This window comes from Lytechinus pictus, chromosome 2 (genome assembly GCF_037042905.1).
Source record: "Lytechinus pictus isolate F3 Inbred chromosome 2, Lp3.0, whole genome shotgun sequence".
Taxonomy (NCBI): Eukaryota; Metazoa; Echinodermata; class Echinoidea; order Temnopleuroida; family Toxopneustidae; genus Lytechinus; species Lytechinus pictus.
In genome coordinates this window covers 54,518,639-54,537,504 of record NC_087246.1, presented here as the reverse complement: position 1 = coordinate 54,537,504, position 18,866 = coordinate 54,518,639, and the positions used below count along the sequence as shown (strand labels likewise).

General features: G+C 38.8%; 1 protein-coding gene across 1 annotated transcript in view; it reads right to left on the bottom strand.

The window, feature by feature from the left end:
• The window catches only part of LOC129277578 (acidic leucine-rich nuclear phosphoprotein 32 family member E-like), a 48,290-nt gene extending 31,327 nt beyond the window's left edge, over window positions 1-16,963 (bottom strand). Inside the window, exon 1 of the mRNA XM_064095692.1 lies at window positions 16,876-16,963. Within this exon, the coding sequence (XP_063951762.1) occupies window positions 16,876-16,963 (88 nt within the window). The remainder of the gene's footprint in view (window positions 1-16,875) is intronic.
• Window positions 16,964-18,866: the final 1,903 nt, after the last annotated feature.

The window sequence follows — 18,866 nt, the reverse complement described above, 5'->3', positions numbered from 1 at the left end:
TTGTGTTTTTGTAAGCATGAATTATATGTCTCAATACTAAATGCCCGGGAGGTTTGATATCTGAAAGTAATACATAAAATGTTACATTAGTGAGGGTTTACGATGGGCGAGACCCGATCAATCAATCGCCGCACACTAAAAAAGTCACTAATCTATCATCTAAACTACCTAAATATATTTGATAACTTTGCAAAGTGTGACGTGCATGAGCCTACACAAAATGAAGTCATAAAAATCAATTTCAAAATCAGCATCATGCGCTTAAAAGTAAAAGTAGATAAGCGACCAGGTTTGCCAGATGTGTTTTCCCCCTCAAAGAATATGTAGAATGCACTGTACCCCCAGTACACAAATAGGGATACAAATATGAGATTTCCTTGATTATGCTAATTTATGCATGAAATTAGAATTGTTAGGTCAGGGGCCCGTTGCAGAAAGAGTTGCGTTTTGAAACGCAAGTCAAAAATGCGCGCTGTTGATTGGTTGAAAATCAAGTTGCGCATGATTTTTGGAGTTGCAATTAGTTGCAATTGATTGCAACTCTTTCTGCAACGGGCCACAGAATACAATATTTTCTGGTCGAGGCAGTCTTCGCGGCCTTCTTAGCAAAACTTTTATGAAAAAATACGATATGATTTTATAAATTTCTTATGTATTTTTTTAAATAAATCTTTTTTTCTTAGCAGAAATTATTTGTGACCTTATAGTGATTACGTGATCTTGTAAAGATTACCAGCTGAAAATCTTTTCACTCAATACTTTCACCAGCCACTTCAATATTCGATCACAAAATCGTTAAAGGTGTACTTCAAGCTGACAATAATATGATTTGAACCGAGTAAGTAAAATCAGACAATTGAAACTCTGAAAATTTTATCAAAATTTCATGTATTCATGAATATACAATGAGCAAGCTGATGATGTAACATCCTCACTTATTCTTTCGCATTTTATTATATGAAATAATATATATTTCTCATATTTTATCCTCCAATAATGAAAAGAAAAATGGATTGACAAGTGTATTAATTGTAAGATAATCATTGTTGCAACTTGTGTGTCATAAGAAAATATGAAATATTTATGACTTCATGTAATAACATTTAAAAAAAAGGAAAGAGGGGGCATGACATCATATTTCCATAGCCCACATATTTCCATATCTATGAGGGTGTGCATATAACTGTTTTCTCCAAACATTGCTAAACTTAAAAATTCAATAACTTCGTTATTTGTTATAAGATTTTGATTAAATTTTCAGGGTTCTGCTAGGTAAATTTTACTCGATTTATTTAGATACAATAATTTTCCGACCCGGAGTACCGCTTTCATAACCATAAATGGGGGCGTCGTGGTTTAGTGGTTAAGACTCTCGTCTTTCAATCTGAAGGACATGGGTTCGATCCCAAGCCATGTCGTGTTTTCCTTCAGCAAGAAATTTTCCCACATTGTGCTGCACTCAACCCAGGTGAGGTAAATGGGTACCGGCAGAGAGTAATTCCTCAAAAAGCTGTGCGCAATTGGTAGATTAGCTTAGCCGGGGTAATACTGTATGACAGCGCCTTGAGCACCTAGCAAAGGTGGATACGTGTGCTATACAAATCCTATATTATTATTATTTATTTAAATGGAGTCGCTCGAAGATTAAACACAATTTGGAAACAAATATGTTTACTCAAAATGGTTAGGTGGAAATAATCCTTAGCGAGAAAGATTCCACGTCAAACTTGGCATTATAAAATTGGTTTATATCACCACGCTAGCATCAGTAGTATAGGAAATCCATGGAAATCCAGTTTTATACACTGGATAAAACAGAAAAAATGTGACAGATGAAAGCAAATAAACAGGATTATTACACGAAGTATGCGGTCACATAAGATGGTATCACCAAGACAACATGCAAAGATTATTATGGCAATTATTAGTGGCAGTATGGATACACTGGGTACCAGGTCTTAAAGACGTTCAACTAGGCAACGAAATAGTAAGGGAGCCAGCAGCATCTGCCTAGCTGAGAAGGTTACCAATTTCCATCTTCATTGTAATATAGTATGTATACCCCTTAAAGTGATTGGCTAACATTGATTTGACTTTTTTAAAATCTGAACTAGAAGGTCACACTTGTCACCTGTGTGTGTGATATGTTACAAAAATGTAGCCCAGAAAAAATTGCATCCGAAAATCATTATTTAGTGCTTCAAAAAGTGAAATATAAAGTGACCGGACACCATCTTAATTTCATCCCATACACTTATGTGTTCCATTTAAGCGTCTTAAAGACGCCTTATTACAAAATTGGGTTTTGCCTTGTATTTTTAGCTTTTCATTTTCAATAATGATTGTTTTCAGGGTTTTTTTTAGTCCTAATACATGTACTTGTACACATGTTTTTTCTTGGTTTGAGAATTTTTTTAATCGGCTGCTCACAAAGTTAAATAATACCTTTAAGTATAAGGAAATGCGCGTCTGGCTGGTCATCGGTGGTGGGGGTGGTCAGGAGGGCGTTGAAAAGGATCCCCAAAATTAAGCTAGCCTATAGCTGAAAAAGCAACTTTATGAAATCGTTGGGATATTATCTTGCTTAGCATCAGGGTTATTGCCAGATATTTTTGGTGGTGGGTAGTAGCCGCCAGACGCAACAAAAGAATTTATAAATCTTAAAGGTAAATTGTGTCATTGGTTTATTTCAAAACTTTCTTTTAAATTTCACTCTTTGCTTTCCACGATATTCATAAACAAGTTCTGAGTCCATACAATGTATTGCATTGGCCAGAAAGAACTGTTTTTATTCTCAAAAAAATATATAAAGATGAGAAGATTTGCCGAGTGAGCTTTTTTTTATTTATTTTTAAAACTAACATAAAAAATGAAGAGCGCCACCTTGAGACCAAATGACATCAATACCTGCTCATGAATATTCATATCCCTAGCTCTCGCCTCTGCGCGAGTCTCAATCAAGTGCCGATGGTACGGACGCATGGGCGGGTACGGAGTCTGTACACCGTGAATGCACGGGTTTCTTTCCCGGTTTCTATTGCATTTCGTAGAAAGCGTGTACATTGAAAACAAAGTCTGACGGCTTTTTCATTTGCTTCGTTGATCTGTATTGTTTCTCTATTTCTCCAGGGTACGGAGGGAGGGAGGGAGGGAGGGAGAAAGGTGCTTGTGAAAGCCAAGGGAGAGAAAGGGCTATATTCTTATTTATTATATTTTTTCTAGTTCTTTATATGTATTTTTGTTTTGTTTCCGATTCACTGAATTGTTATCATTTTCTTCAGGTTCTGTATTTTGATGTGTTCATTATTATCACGTGTAGTAATATACGTTGTAATTTCTTAATTGTTTAAATAATAGGCCTATGCTACATTTTTTTTAAAGGAAAAATTAGAAATCATTTTGTATTAGCTTGGCCGCCAATTTCGTTATTTGCTTTGTGTGTCCTATAGCTCTCCACCACTGAATTCGTCAATATACTGCCTCAACGTATTTATCAATTAAATTGGACAAATACCGCGTGGCCTAGTGTTTTTTTTACAATATCCAGGGGCGGATCCAGCTTTCACTATAATAAAGAGGGAGGGGGTTGAAAAATATTTTCCCCGATCGATCCGCAGCTCAAAGCTATTTTTTTGTATCTATATAGTCGTAACAGTATACTCATAAGCCCTATAAAACATGCGAGCGCGAGGTAAAATTTTCGGAAATCGTGTATTGTGTCCTGAAAATTGACGGATCCATGCAGCACGGGCCGGCTGTGCCCCCCCCCCCTTCAGAGGCACAATCAATATTTCTTATGTAAAAATATATCGATATAATCATTTTTTTTTGCTTGTCAAATTTTCCTCGGGAAAATGTGCCCCCCCCCCTTTGAAAAATCCTAGATCTGCCTCTGAAGATTAATCATAATAAAACAAAATAATCATAACGGTACGTAGGGCCTATGGTGCACCGGGTAGCGACTTCAGTTCCGTAAACTGTTCTCCCAGCGGGCCATGCTAATACCCCGGCTTTAGCTGGGCTAACTGCGCTCAAGCATTTGAATTAGTAAATGGTAGTTCCCTTGTTTGTTTTACTAAGGACTGTTTTTGTTTATATCGATTAGCTGATATTTCTTTAATTTGATATGAATAATACCTTTTTATTGTAATCGCTATTTTACTATGTTTTATTATACAAGGACCAAGATGAAAAAAACAGTAATTACAACTCTGATCTTGTGAACCTTTTTAAATATGACTGAATGAATAAATAAATTAATTGGTATTGATAAATAGATATTCCATCGAACCTGAGGCAATGCGAACACGAAGCGCGGGCTAAATTGTTTTATGCAGTGACATGCCCCCCCCCCCAAGTCTGAATTACCCTTACCTTATTTTATTCATTCTTCCTCCTTATATTTTTTCTTCTCCCCCCACCCTCTGCTTTCCATTATATTACTTGTTTCCCTTTCTTTCCCCCTATTATGCACCGCCAATAGGGTGGGGGCGCCCCGTTGGCCTCCTGGATCCGCCTATGATACCGGTACATCAGGCCTGTATATTATAAGCAATTGATGTTTATGTAACATCGATTAACCCCCCCCCCCGAAAGTTTCTCTTTGTATTTTTCTTTTCAACTTGTTATGGTAGTATGTACTAAACAAGTATCACGTTTGATTTTGTCCAACTTTGTGACCAAAACTTTAGTACGGTTTTCTCAGTGAAATTGATGATGACGTCTCCTGGGTGCCTCCCCCTTCACCCCACTCCTCCTTGGTCCTCTGGGCTTGGCGAATAAAATTGCGTACATATCATGGAGAGATATATCGAGGACATACAGCTAGGCGGAATTATTTGGGGAAGGGGTCTTCCATTTCTTTGTTATTCCGAAGTTCCGATGATGGTTCAGCGAATGTGCTCTATGCAAAATCACGTTTTGGCACGACTTCTAAGCGCTGGGCATGTCAACGGACAATAACAAAATAAATGCAAACATGTCATGGATCGAAATGGTAAAAAATATATATTTTAAAGAAAACCATCGTTATCAAAATTTGATGCAGTCAAACCAACATGTTTTGTTAATACCAGTTTCAACTTACATTAAAAATTATAACCCGAGGCCATATTAGCACCGGGGGTGGGGGGAGGGGGGGGGCAGAGAGCACTTGCACCCCCCCCCCCAAAAAAAAAAAAAAAAAAAAAAAAAAAAAATCTCAGTAGGAAAAAAATCTTTTTTTTCAAAATGGAAAGTGCCCTTCTTTCAAAATGATGTGTGCCCCTTTTCAAAATAAAATACCTTTTCTTGAAGTCGAACAATACATTTTAGGTTAGAAAATCACAAAAATTTTGGATCGCGCTTCGCACTCACATCATTTTGAAAGAAGGGCACTTTCCATTTTTTCCCTACTGGGATTTTTTTTGGGAGAGGGGTGCAAGTGTTTTGGTTACAACTTCTGCTTACAATGTTCAATTTTCAAGTTTGAATATCACAAATTTTCAGCTCGCGCTTTCCGCTTGCATCAATTATTGTTTATTCTTGGTTTCAAAACTTAGAATGTCCATCAGGTTGAAATATCACAAATGTTCGGCTCGCGCTCGCATCAATTATTATTTATTGGTTTCAAAAAGTGCTTAGATTGTCCAGTTTTCAGGTTGGAATATCGCACTCGCGTCCATTATTCAGTTAGATACACATCTTTTTCATGACAACAAAAACAATAGCTCGGAATGCTTGATTTTCAGGTCTTATTAGTACATGCAATGTCCAAAATTTTGAGCCCGCGATTTGCGCTCACAACATCTCGCAAGGATGCTCTTTTAACAATAATTTGCGCGGTAATAATTGACAAAAAGCGAGTTTCACAACTTCAGATTTAAAAGTGTTTCCAAACCGCTTGCTTGCTACGCTCGCTCCCGGAAAAATAAAGCCTGATTACATATTTAATCAATCAGAAAAGACTTCAAAAAGGCTTTGCTCAACTTAATAAGTATAAAACGCACAACTACTTAACGCAGATGATAATCTCATGGTGAAAATTTCAATTGCATAAAAAATACATATTAATGCCCTCTTTTGCCCCCCAAATGAAAATACGTTCCGCCGCCCCTGATTATCATCCATCGCACTTGCTGGTATTTTTATTTATCGTCATTCCCCCCTCTCAAAGAAAAAACTTATACTTTTGCCCTTTATTTAGCCTGCGATGGAACTTGCAGGAAATTTTATTTAAACGCGAGCATATCAAACAGGATGCAAATGGAGGTCTATTCAGCCGGGCATTATTTATACGCTTTGGATTCTTGTTTGCCTAGAAAATGTGAATATTTCAAGAGTTCTTATATTTTCACTACATCTTTGTCCTTATTTCTCTATATCCGTAGCTCCACCATGCGCGTATTCGAGGGCCCTCGGGGCACGCCCCCCCCCCCCCGGGTAGGCGAAAAAGGGGCGCCAAAAATAGGGAGAAAAGGGGAGGAAAAAATGAGGGAAAGAACAATAGAAAGATAAAAGGGGGAAAGAAAGAGTGGAGGAAAACAAAAGAGGGAAAGGGGAGCGCCGAATTGATATTCGCCCTAGGGAGGGGGGCGCCCAATTGATAATCGACCTATAGGGGCGCCGAATTTAAGTCCAACATAGATAGGGGAGCCGAATTGATGTTTGACATTGGGGGCATCGACTTGATGTCCGAATTAGGGAGGCGCCGAATTGATGTTCGACCTTGGGGGTGCCAATTGATGTTCAGCCTAGGTGGGGGGGGGGGCGAATTAATGTTTTACCTCGGGGCGCCGTATAGATGTTCCACATAGGAGGGGCTGCATTGAAGTTCGGCATAGGGGCACCGAGGGGGCGCCGAATTGATGTTCAAACTAGGGGCTGGGGCGCCGAATCGATATTTTCCATAGTGTTGCCGAATTGATGTTTGACATAGGGGGGCGCCGAATTGATGTTCAACATAGGGGGTGGCAAATTGATGTTCAACCTAGGTGGAGGGGGGGGGGGCGAATTAATGTTTTACCTCAGGGCGCCGTATAGATGTTCGACATAAGAGGGGGCCGCATTGAAGTTCGACATAGGGGCACCGAGGGGGCGCCGAATTGATGTTCAACCTAGTGGCTGGGGCGCCGAATTGATATTTTTCATAGGGTTGCCGAATCGATGTTTGACATAGGGGGTGCCGAATTGATGTTCAACCTAGGGGGTGCCTAATGGATGTTCACCACACGAGGGCGCCTATTTTATGTTTGTCCCGGTGCGCCAAATTCAGGTTCAATTAACCAAGGGAGAGGGGGGTGGGCGCCAAATTCATGTTTGCTCGCATCAAATACTCATCCTGTTCATGATTACCAAAAGTGCCTATAATTTTAGATCAGAATACAAAAAAAAATCATCCTACTCTACGTTCTCGCATTAATTGTTTAGTAAGGTGACGATCCTGTTCATGGTTAGATAAGTGCTTAGAATGTCCGACTTTGGATCGAAATATAAAAAAAAAATCAGCTCGCGCTTCACGCTCGCATAAACTGTTTTGTTAGTGCTCATCTTGTTCATGATAATCGAAAATGCTTACTCGAATGTCCAAATATTAGGTAAGAATATGAAAAATTTTCATCTCGCTCTTTGCGCTCGCATCAATATTGTTTAGTTAGATGACAATCCTGTTCATGATTACCGAAAGTGCTTAGTCGATGTCAAAATTTTAGGCCAGAATATCAATAACTTTTTAAGCTCGCGCTCCGCGCTCGCACAATTGTTTAAATAGATACCCATCCTTTCCATGGCTATAAAATATGCTTAGAATTTCCAGTTTTGGGTCAGAATACCAAAAATTTTACGCTCGCGCCTCTCGCTCGCATTAAATGATTTGTTAGATACCCATCCTTTTCATGATTACCCAATAATGCTTAGAATGTCCAAATTTTAGGTCAGAATATCAAAAAAATTTAACGCACGCTTCGCGCTCGCATTAATTATTTAGCTAGATACCTATCCTGTTCATGGTTATAAAAAGTGCTTATCATGTCCAGTGTTGGGTTGGAAATTCAAAAATTGTCAGCTCGCACTTCGCGATCGCATAAAATGTTGACAGATACCCACCCTGTTCTTGATTACCAAAAGTGCTCATAGATTTTTCAAAATTTTAGGTAAGAATATGAAAAATTCTCATCTCGCTCTTTGCGCTCGCATCAATATTGTTTAGTTAGATGACAATCCTGTTCATGATTACCAAAAGTGCTTAGTCAATGTCAAAATTTTAGTTCAGAATATCAATCACTTATAGGCTCGCGCCTCGCGCTCGCACAAACAATTGTTTAAATAGATACCCATCCTTTCCATGATTACAAATTAGAATGTCCAGTTTTGTGTTGGAATATCAAAAAAATTAAGCTCGCGCCTCGCGCTCGTATTAGATCATTTGTTAGATACCCATCCTGTTCATGATTACCCAATAGTGCTTAGAATGTCCAAATTTTATGTCAGAAAATCAAAAATTTTCAACTCGCGCTTCGCGCTCGCATTAATTATTTAGTTAGATACCCATCCTGTTCGTGATTATAAAACAAATGTAAAAAGTGCTTATAATGTCCAGTGTTGGGTTGGAAATTCAAAAATTGTCAGCTTCCACTTCGCGATCGCATAAAATGTTGATAGATACCCACCCTGTTCTTGATTACCAAAAGTGCTCATAGATTTTTCCAAATTCTAGGTAAGAATATGAACAATTTTCATATCGCTCTTTTCGCTCGCATCAATATTGTTTAGATAATACATATACCCATCATGTTCACGGTTGCAATAAAACTCAGAATGTTCGATCGGAAAAGAGATGAAAATATCCCCTCCCCTATTGGCGAAAGCTGGATCCGCCCCCGGTTAAGAAATTACAGCTCCCGCACATAATTTTAGCATGGTCTACCACTCTGATGAGAAGTTGAACTAAATTGAAACCCCAAAATGCTTAAAATTCTGTGCTTTCTGGTCGCATTTATTTTTTTCAAAAGGTGGTTAAAACATATTCATGGATGTTTTTTTTTCATGAACACATTAAAAAGTGGTCTTCGATGCATTTTTCACGTGATTATGAAATACGATAATTCAAACTGCATTTAAGGCACCTATGATTGCCGTGCTGGGCGGGTCGGGGTGCCATTTTCCGAAAAGTTCACAGGGGCGCCAAAATAGTCGGGCTCAATCATGGATCCTGGATACGCGCATGTCCGTTGGGCATCGTTTCCAACATTGTACCTCCTTATATCTATACCGGCGTGATACTAGGCGCTAGTCCATGGATCGGATCGGTTTACTTCCATTTCGTCGTGATGCCAACTCGTCCAAATGCCAACTCGTCTACTATCATTATTTGGTCTACCATCAGTTCGTTCACTATCCACATGCATGCATTCCGTCTAATAACCATCTGATCCAATAGTCATTTAGTCCATATACAATTTGGTTATTGGACGTGTTATTGTGCAAAATGAATGAAAATGAATTGGATACTGGACTAACTGGACCAAATGGTTGTTCGATGAAATGTTGATGGACGGATTGGCATTGCATGGACTAAATGAAAGTAGACCATGTGGTGAATGGATGAGTTGGCAGTTGACGAATTGGCAATTTACCAATGGACCTACTAGTACTAGGCCACTGAATTGAACTTGTCATGTGCCATATCACCTAAACTGCTTCCTTATATCCGATACCCCCTCCATCCTAAAGGGAAGGAGGAGAGAGAAGAAAGGAAGAAAGAAATAGATTGTTGAAAGGGAATCAAAAGAACGATCAAAAGGGAATTTGAACGCAACATAATATTATACTCTGTTATTGTTTGAATCGTTTCTCTCTCATGAAATTTATATTTTGAATATATATCGTTTCAGTCATTCTCATTATTTTACTGCAGAGCGAATTACAAAACGTCCTATCCTCGTTTCCGCTAACCACACATGACATTATTTATCATTTTATTATTATCATGCAATGAAATTCATACTGTTTTTACACGCTGCGTCGGCTGCCACTTGACTACCTTGTAAATATTTTTCTGATGATATTCAGTTGAAATCAGTGGCGTTCAAAATAAGGCTTGGTGCTGTATGGATTCCCAAATTTGTCACGGCCAAGAAAAAAAAGGAAAGAGAGAAGGGAAACTATTATCTGAATATCATGTCAAAATCTATCATAGATTACCAAAAAAAAAAAACAAGATTTGTGCCCTATATGTATATCTGGCCCCTTCATATTTGTTATGTTCATTATTTACGCCACTGGTTAAAATTAAATTCAACTTAAAACATTTTCCCTTTATCATTGCATTATACATTCATGAATAGTGAAAGCATGTTCATAACATCTTTCTGTATTTTTCGCTGTTTATACAATTCCTAACCTTAGGTTGTGTGTATTCCTTATGTTCGCATTCTCAATGTTATTTTCTCTTTATTTCAATATTATTCTCACAAACTTTATTATGGTATGCATATTCAAGAAAGTATTACTTGTTTGCTTGCCCCATGACAGCTTTGCCTTCACTTTTGCAGATCGGAGTGTCTCTCAGTCAGTATTCAGAGCTATTACTGTATTCTCCTTGACCCCCCCCCTGTGAGTTGTAAACAGTGGCGCAGCTACGGGGGGGCCTGGGGGGGCACATGCCCCCCCCCCTGAGATTTGGTGTGCCCCCAGGTGCCCCCCCCCCCTGAAAAAAATTGGCACAGTAAAAAAAAAAGGAGAAAGAAGAAAAAAAAGGAAAAGAAGAAGAAAGACAGAAGAAAAAAAGAAGAAGAAAATAAGAGGAGGAAGACGAGTGAATGAAATAATGTGAAGGGAAGACTTGCAAAAAAAACCAAATCTTTCATGTTACTATATAAAACTTTTGCTTGCGCTTCGCGCCAGAATTGCCTGTTCAATGAAATTCATATCTTGCTCAATAGGCTGATATGGAGAAAGTTTTGAAGTCAAAATACAAAATATATTTTAGCTCGGACATCGAGCTCTCACCAATTTTTTTTCATTAACAAATTTAAGTGTTCTAGCTGTAAAATGTCCCTTTTATAGTCTACATATCAGCATTTTTAAGCTCACGCTGCGTGGTCAAATTGTTTGATTTGCCAAGTTCTTATTGTCTACGTGTATTTCATAATGTTCCATTAAACAAATGTATTCAGACTGCCCAGATTCTAGGTCTAAATCTAAAACATGCGCGATAGCCTGCATGTTCTTTATATTAAATGTACTTAAATTATCCAGTTTCACATCAGAATATCAATAATTGTCTGCTCACGCTTCACGATCGCCAATTAACTATATCCTATTTATGATTTACAAAATATGAATAGAGTGTCCCGCTTTTAGGTCTAAAATCTCAATTTTCTTCCTCTCGCGCTTCGCGCTCGCATCAATTGTTCAGTTACATACCTATCCCATTTATTAATACAAAAAGTACTTAGAATGACAATTTTTTAGGTCGGAATGTCAACAAAAAAAATTCTCGCGCTTCGCGCTCGCATTATTGAAATATATACCGTCTTCGTGGGTAACTGTAAGCAGTCCTTAACAGGTCCCTTTTCGATAATGCTAGAACAGTTAATAAAAAATTCTGCTCGCGCTTGGCCTTCGCAGTAACCATCTAGTTACATACAAATCTTGTTTAGGATCACACATAACATTGCACAGAATATTACATTTTCAGGACAAAGTACATTAAAGTAACAAAAAAAAAACGCTCGCGCTTCGCGCTCGCACTTTTTATAAGGCTTATGAGATTATTTCATGTTTATGTTGTCCTATAAGAATAAAACTAAGAAGTGACTGATCGGGGGAAATATTATAGGTGAAGATAATTTCGGGCCCCGTCCCATATTGGCGAAAGTCGGATCCGCCCTTGTGACACATACACACACAACGGAAAAAATGGTGCCCCCCCCCCCCCCTGAAAAAGCAAGGACCCCCCAGTGCCCCCCAAGGAAAAAAATCCTAGCTACGCCACTGGTTGTAAAACACCCGGGTAAAACACCCATAAAGGCAAAATAATATATTTTTATCGGCAACATATTTGCATCACATCACCATAAATTAAATACATCAGAATAGGCGTATACCCATTGAACCTCGCCAGAATGGGCTTGCCCAAAAATTTCAAACACAAATTTCTTTTTTTCCCCGAAAGTCATCACCGCTTGGAAGTAGGCGACTTTCCCGCCCCAAAATATTCTTATTCCTACAATAGTGCAATCCGTCACGAACACCATGCACGATTGGCCTTTGATAACTGATCTCCAAAATAGTTGAACCATATTCCAACACTTTCTACGATCAATACGATCGCCTTGACTGATCTGATACTTTCTGATACGATTAATTATTCCGCGATTATATGCCTCTTGGAAGCGGGGGGGGGGGGGGAGCTGGGGATGCGGCATGTATTATTTTCCATGGGCAGCACCCCCTGGAATTCTGATAGGTGTCAAATTTGAGAAATGTATGGAATGACCAATGATTTTTTCTTTTGCTTTGTCAATTTTTTTTCTGCAGGTAACCCCACCAAAAAAAAAATCGTGACAGTGTGAACTGAGCACATTTTTTTTTCAATCATAAAAAATGATTATTATATTATTTTCCCCATGAGTTGTGAAATTTTGACACGCCGGGATCTCCTTGGTCCCAATCCCAATATGAAGAATACATTTCCTCGGCTATAAAACAACAGTTATCATTCGTTTTTCCTATATTTATAGCAGGAAAATGGGAGTCCCAATTCCCGGTTCCACTTTCATTGCTAAATAAGTCTACGTTATGCCAATCAAGATGTGAGTGATGTCTTTGTCCTGCTCACGTCGCCACGCACCATTCACATTTTTTCAACAGTTGAACTGCTCGGGCACACACTGTATGCGTGTATCCCGGAGGCCTATCTTCCTCTCATTTGTTGCAATAAAAGTTCATCTTTCCATCTATTTTTAATTGTTTATTGTTTATTTAATAAGGGGTAGCCCATTCAACAACAGCTCCCATGGGGCGCCCCTATCTATTATTCGTCATTGGTATCCATTTGTCTTTGTCCATCCATTCTTGGAGTTAGGCCTATACATTCATCGGATGATCCATTCATATATATGCCTATTCATCCATCTATTCATTATTTCAGTCATCCATCCATCCATCCACTGATGGATTGATTAGGCCTATAGGCTACCCCCACCCTCCCCATACTGGAGAAATACTCTGCGACCCATTCTCTGGAAATCCTTATTGATACACGTTTCAAAGCAGACGTAAATCCCCTCGGACGTTGCTTCTCCAAGTTTGCTTAGTCTTCTTTCACGTACTTCGTTGCCCTGTTTCAAACGGCATGACTTGTAAAGTTCTGTTGTAAAACATGCCGGTCGGCCCCCGGGGTCGGCTCCGAAATTCACCCCTCTGCATACCTAGAGCGCAACGGTTCTACCATAGACCATAGCGCCGCGCAATATGGAATATACTCAACTTCTCATTACTCCACATCTAGCTACAAGCTTTCTTGTGTGGCTGCAAGAATAAGAGTTTTCTGAGAAATCTTGCCCCTTACGTCTACCCCCCCCCCCTAATTTTGTTTTGCTTTCGCTCATGACGCCTCTGCTCTAGATCTGCTTGTAAAGATTGACCAAATAAACACTGTATTCTAAATTTGCAATTTGATGCATTATGGTCGCATACATGCACACACTGTCACGGTCTACACGATGTAGACTACGCTACATACTTCGCATCAACAGGTTTCTCAGCTCACCTTTTGACCTCGCAAGTTCAGTCTAAACAACGAAGAATAATCCTACTTTCATGTCAATACTGTGTGTCCTCCATGGTCCCATCAACTTTTATCTTCCTTTTATGTTTTACTATTTTGTATCCCGCCCTGGAAATAATCGTTTTTCTCTTCGCCCTTCCCTTTCTTCATACTCGGCCCTAGACATAATGGGGATGGCCGTCTATATATACATGTATATACATATGAAAATTTTTCATCTCGCTCTTTGCGCTCGCTTCAATAATGTTTAGTTAAAAATTAGATGACAATCCTGTTTATGATTACCACATGTGCTTAGAATGTCAAAATTTTAGGTCAGAATATCAATCACTTGGGCTTAAAAAGTGATTGATATTCTGAACTAAAATTCTGACATTCTAAGCACTTTTGGTAATCATGAACAGGATTGTCATCATAGATGTCTCTGATTGTCATCTACCTAACAATATTGATGCGAGCGCAAAGAGCGAGGTGGCCGTCAAATCAAACTCGGCCCTTGCCCTTCTTTGGGATTCTCGTATCTCTTTTAGTCTTGGAGTACTTTCAGATTCATGACATTAGATTCCGAAAGTAAGCCGTATTGGGCAATCCTTCGCTTCGTCATTCACGTTCGATAATCCTTATTCACGTACGATACAATCATGGAGCTATAGCTCCATATAATATGCTTGTCCAGTGTGTGCTATCGCTAATAGTGGATTATGTTTAAAGGAGAATGAAACCCTTGAAACTAGCTGAATCCATATCAAAGAGAAAAATCAAAGAAACATATTGTTGAAAGTTTGAGGAAGATTGAATGAATAATAAGAAAGTTATGAGCATTTGAATATTGAGATCACTAGTGCCATGTAGATCCTCACATCGGCAATGCGACCAAGATCTGTGATATCACACACGTACAACTCCCTCATTACTTTAGTACTTATTTCACTTATATTCTCATTTTTTATAGAGTCTATCACAAGGTTAGGTGTTTTCTTTATGAGATGACAAGTACAGAGGTTTCACAACATTATATCATTGATGAATCGTTTGTCATATGATTAGAATGAGCAAAATGAGATGTTTTGGGGTATATTTTCAGTGTCCGAATGGGAGAGTTGTACGTGTGTGACATCACAGATCTTGGTCGCATTGCCAATGGGAGGATCACCATAGCATTAGTGATCTCGACATTCAAATGCTCATAACTCTTTTATTGCTAGTCCTATTTTACTCAAAGTTTTGTTGATCTTATTCTTTGATTTTTCTGCTTTCACAAAAGCTAACTTGCTCCAAGAGTTTCATTCTCCTTTAAGGTAAACGTGCATGCAGAGCGCAAGCATATCGCTAGCTAGTCCACCTCCTGGACTGTTGGTATTTTGTACGATACGACTACCAAACACAACACACTACATCCCCATAACACGCATACACACACCCCCTGAATAGTCACACGAAACTACATTCTTTTACGGGGAAAGTGAATCAGTGGGTTAGATGAATCACTGGGGGTAAGTGAATCAGTGGAGGGTGTGTGTGTGTTGGTTATGTGTGCGCGTGGGGGTACCGGTACGGTCCGATAAGGTTTGCCCCTGGTTTGCCCAATCAATAAAAATTGTCCAGGACGTGGACTAATCGCTAGCCGGCTAGCATCGGCTCATTGAGCTTGCACGCAACGTTCGGAGTTTGCTTCTACTCAGCTACTTCTGCACACAGCGCTGCACTTTGTTGATACGGGGATTTCTTGATACGGCGCATGCGCCATGACGTATTTCATCAATATGCATGAGGTTGTAATGAATATGCATGATTCGAACGGTGTTCTAATATCAATTTATTTGTTAACTCGAGAGGGCGGAAACAAAATATATCGGTTAAACGATATATTATAATATATATTTCACCCCTCAATATCATGAAAACAGAAGAGTTATACCAATTTCTTTTGAGTGATAAAGTAGAGCATTGATATAGATATTTAATGAAAATAATATCTTTACAATTGATTCACTGACCTTGTCTGAGATCAACCAATCATACACTATACCTTTAAGGGGTCTGACCTTGTAAAATAACGTAATGCAACATTCAATCAGCAATGTATTATCTCCATGTGTTTAGTCTCAGACCTCATACCCTTTATATTTGTTTGTGCTGAAACCCTGATTCAGCAAAACTTCGGCATGCAGTGGAGAAAGGGGCTAATGGGCGGTGGTTGGGTGGGGTGTGGGTAGGGGTGGTGAAGAGGGAGGGGGAAGGAAGAACACATGGGGAAAAGTTTATCTAGCTTGGGGAGGGGTCCTTAAAAATGACAAAAGCATCCCCCCAAAATAGATAAATAATAATAATAAATGAATAAATAATTTCAAAATATAAAAAAAGAAAGATCGTAACAACTACGAATATGGTGTGGTTCTAGACTAGAACGATTTTTTTTTTGGGGGGGTGCTTCTACCGGGGGCCTAAGAATTGTCTACAATGGAGGTGTTCCCCAATACAATGGAGGTGCTGGCCATCTTCATGGGTGGGCATGGATAAATGCCAGCAGTCATCGGTTGATTTTCCGATCTTGGCAACTCTAGCCTGAGTCAGGTAGACAGTAAGATGGATAGTGATGGTGTCCGCACACTTGGATTGGCAATGTGTCCAGGCTACGGATCCTCGGCGGCTTGGTCTCGGGCTTATGAGACCGAGACCATAAAGACAGAGAAGCCCTATTGGCAAGTGCACCCGGCTGTCTAGTATCAGATGCCTGCTTCACTGTCGTCTAAACCGTTTGCTTCCAAAGATGGTAGCCTGGGGGTTTCATAGAGTCGGGGAAGGCCGAGTTGCTGTAGAGCAACACGATGGCCTTGGCACAGATGTCATGATCGAAGAAGCATCCTCCGCTCTATACTGTTCAATTTGGTGCTTAAGATCTGCCACAAGAGTAGAAGCTTTTCCCGGATGATCATGAGGCTTACTAAGAAGATGTCTGTTACCGCTTCATCGGCAGAATTTGTTAGTAGACCCAGAATCTGCTTAAATAGGTGGATCCAAGCAGTTCAACATTGCTCTGGAGAAATATATGTTGGAACAACCAAAAATCATTCATGGAACACAGAAGGTTTTCCACAACTCACTTGCGATATGAAGTATCACCCTTGCTCCTAGTGGAGAGGTTCCAATGAGGAAATGCTCTATATCCCTTGGTGATGGCATCAGCGGCATAGTCGTACTGGAGATCGTCAGTCTTGACAATGCAAAAGTGATAATGGGAGGAAACAATTGTGCAATTGGTTCGCCGTTGATCTGCCATTAGTTACCATTGCTTTGAAGATGTTGATGAAGCACAAGGATGACACTCTTTGTGGGGTTGATCTAGTACCTCCATTCCTCATCGAGTCGGGGAAGGCCGAGTTATATATAAATATATATATATATATATATTATATTCACAAATAGTTGAGTAAATGCAGTAGAAATAAAATCGTAGATTCTACGGCATTTACTTAACTATTTGTGAATATTTTATTCCATATGCCGAAGCAGACTATTAATATATATCTATATATATATATGTGTGTGTGTGTCAGGGTGTTTCTAAAAAAAAGGGTAACCGCAGTTCAAAGGTCAGCTTTATCAAGAATACATGATTTATTCTAGTGATTTCTATTTCACATAATCGAGTAACTCAACTTAATTTCGCACCTTGCTTACGTCACAATTGCCACGGGTCACAGAGTTATGGCCCATCAAATGCGAAAGGTACAAAACCTTCTTTTTCAAAGTTTCTAGATTTAAATTCACAAGCAAGAAACCCACTTTGTTGTAAGGTTTTGGTTTCATCAGAGTTTGCCCTGCAAATTTCAGTGAAATTGTACCGTTCTGATATTTTTTTTCGCGAGTGAATGTTACATAACTGGCGTCTAGCTGAAATTTTGGTTGAACACATCCTCGGTGACTTGTAGGCACATGTTTAGCATGTGATGGATGTTCTTCGTCACAATCCCGCAATGGTTAGAAGAGCAATGCAAAACATGTAACGTCGACAGGGGAGGTACTGTGAAAACTTTGAATGTGTTGGTGCAAAATAGATGAATAACGGGTTCAATATAGATTGAAGGTAGGCAGTTAAAGGTCAAGTCCACCCCAGATAAATGTTGATTTGAATAAATAGAGAAAAATCAAACTAGCAGAACGCTGAAAATTTCATCAAAATCGGATGTAGAATAAGAAAGTTATGGCATTTCAAAGTTTGCCTTATTTTTCACAAAACAGTGATATACACAAGTCAATGACATGCAGATGAGTAGGTCGATGATGTCCATCACTCACTATTTCTTTTGTTTTTTATTGTTTGAATTATACAATATTTGATTTTTTACAGATTCTAAAATAAGGACCAACTTGATTGAACCATATAATATTAAATAATGCTAATTCCACATGTTCAGGGAGGAATTAATCGTTGTTTCACTTGACAATGAGGGGAAAATTAGAATATTTCATATTTCATATAATAAAATACGAAAGAAATAGTGAGTGGATGACGTTATCAGTCTCCTCATTTGCATACCGACCAGGATGTGCATATAACTGTTTTGTGAAATTAAGCGAAACTTTAAAATATCATAACGTTCTTATTTCACATCCGATTTTGATGAAATTTTCAGTGTTATGCTTGTTGGATTTTTCTCTTTTTATTCAAACCAACTTTTTGTTGGGGTGGACTTGTCCTTTAATATGTCAATGGCAGTCACTCACAATGGGATATCATTTCAATAAAATTTTAAGGGAAACACTCTAATGAAGCCTAATACTTACAAAAAAGTTGGTTTCGTGCATATACATTTTTGCAGGATTTTCTGCATTTATTGGAATAATATACAAAACAAATTTACAATGCATGAGACATGGCATAGAGTACGTATAACCAAGTGACAATCTTATATAATGACGGGAGAAAGACATGAATACAATATAGAAAAACAACTTAATGGGGAAAATGCAGAGGCAAACTATATAAGCAAATATACACTTGAAGCATAGCAGCCAAAAAAGAGAACCTTGGGTAACATGAAAACCGATAAAAATAATTGCGTGTGTAAGATAAAAATTAATGTCACGAATC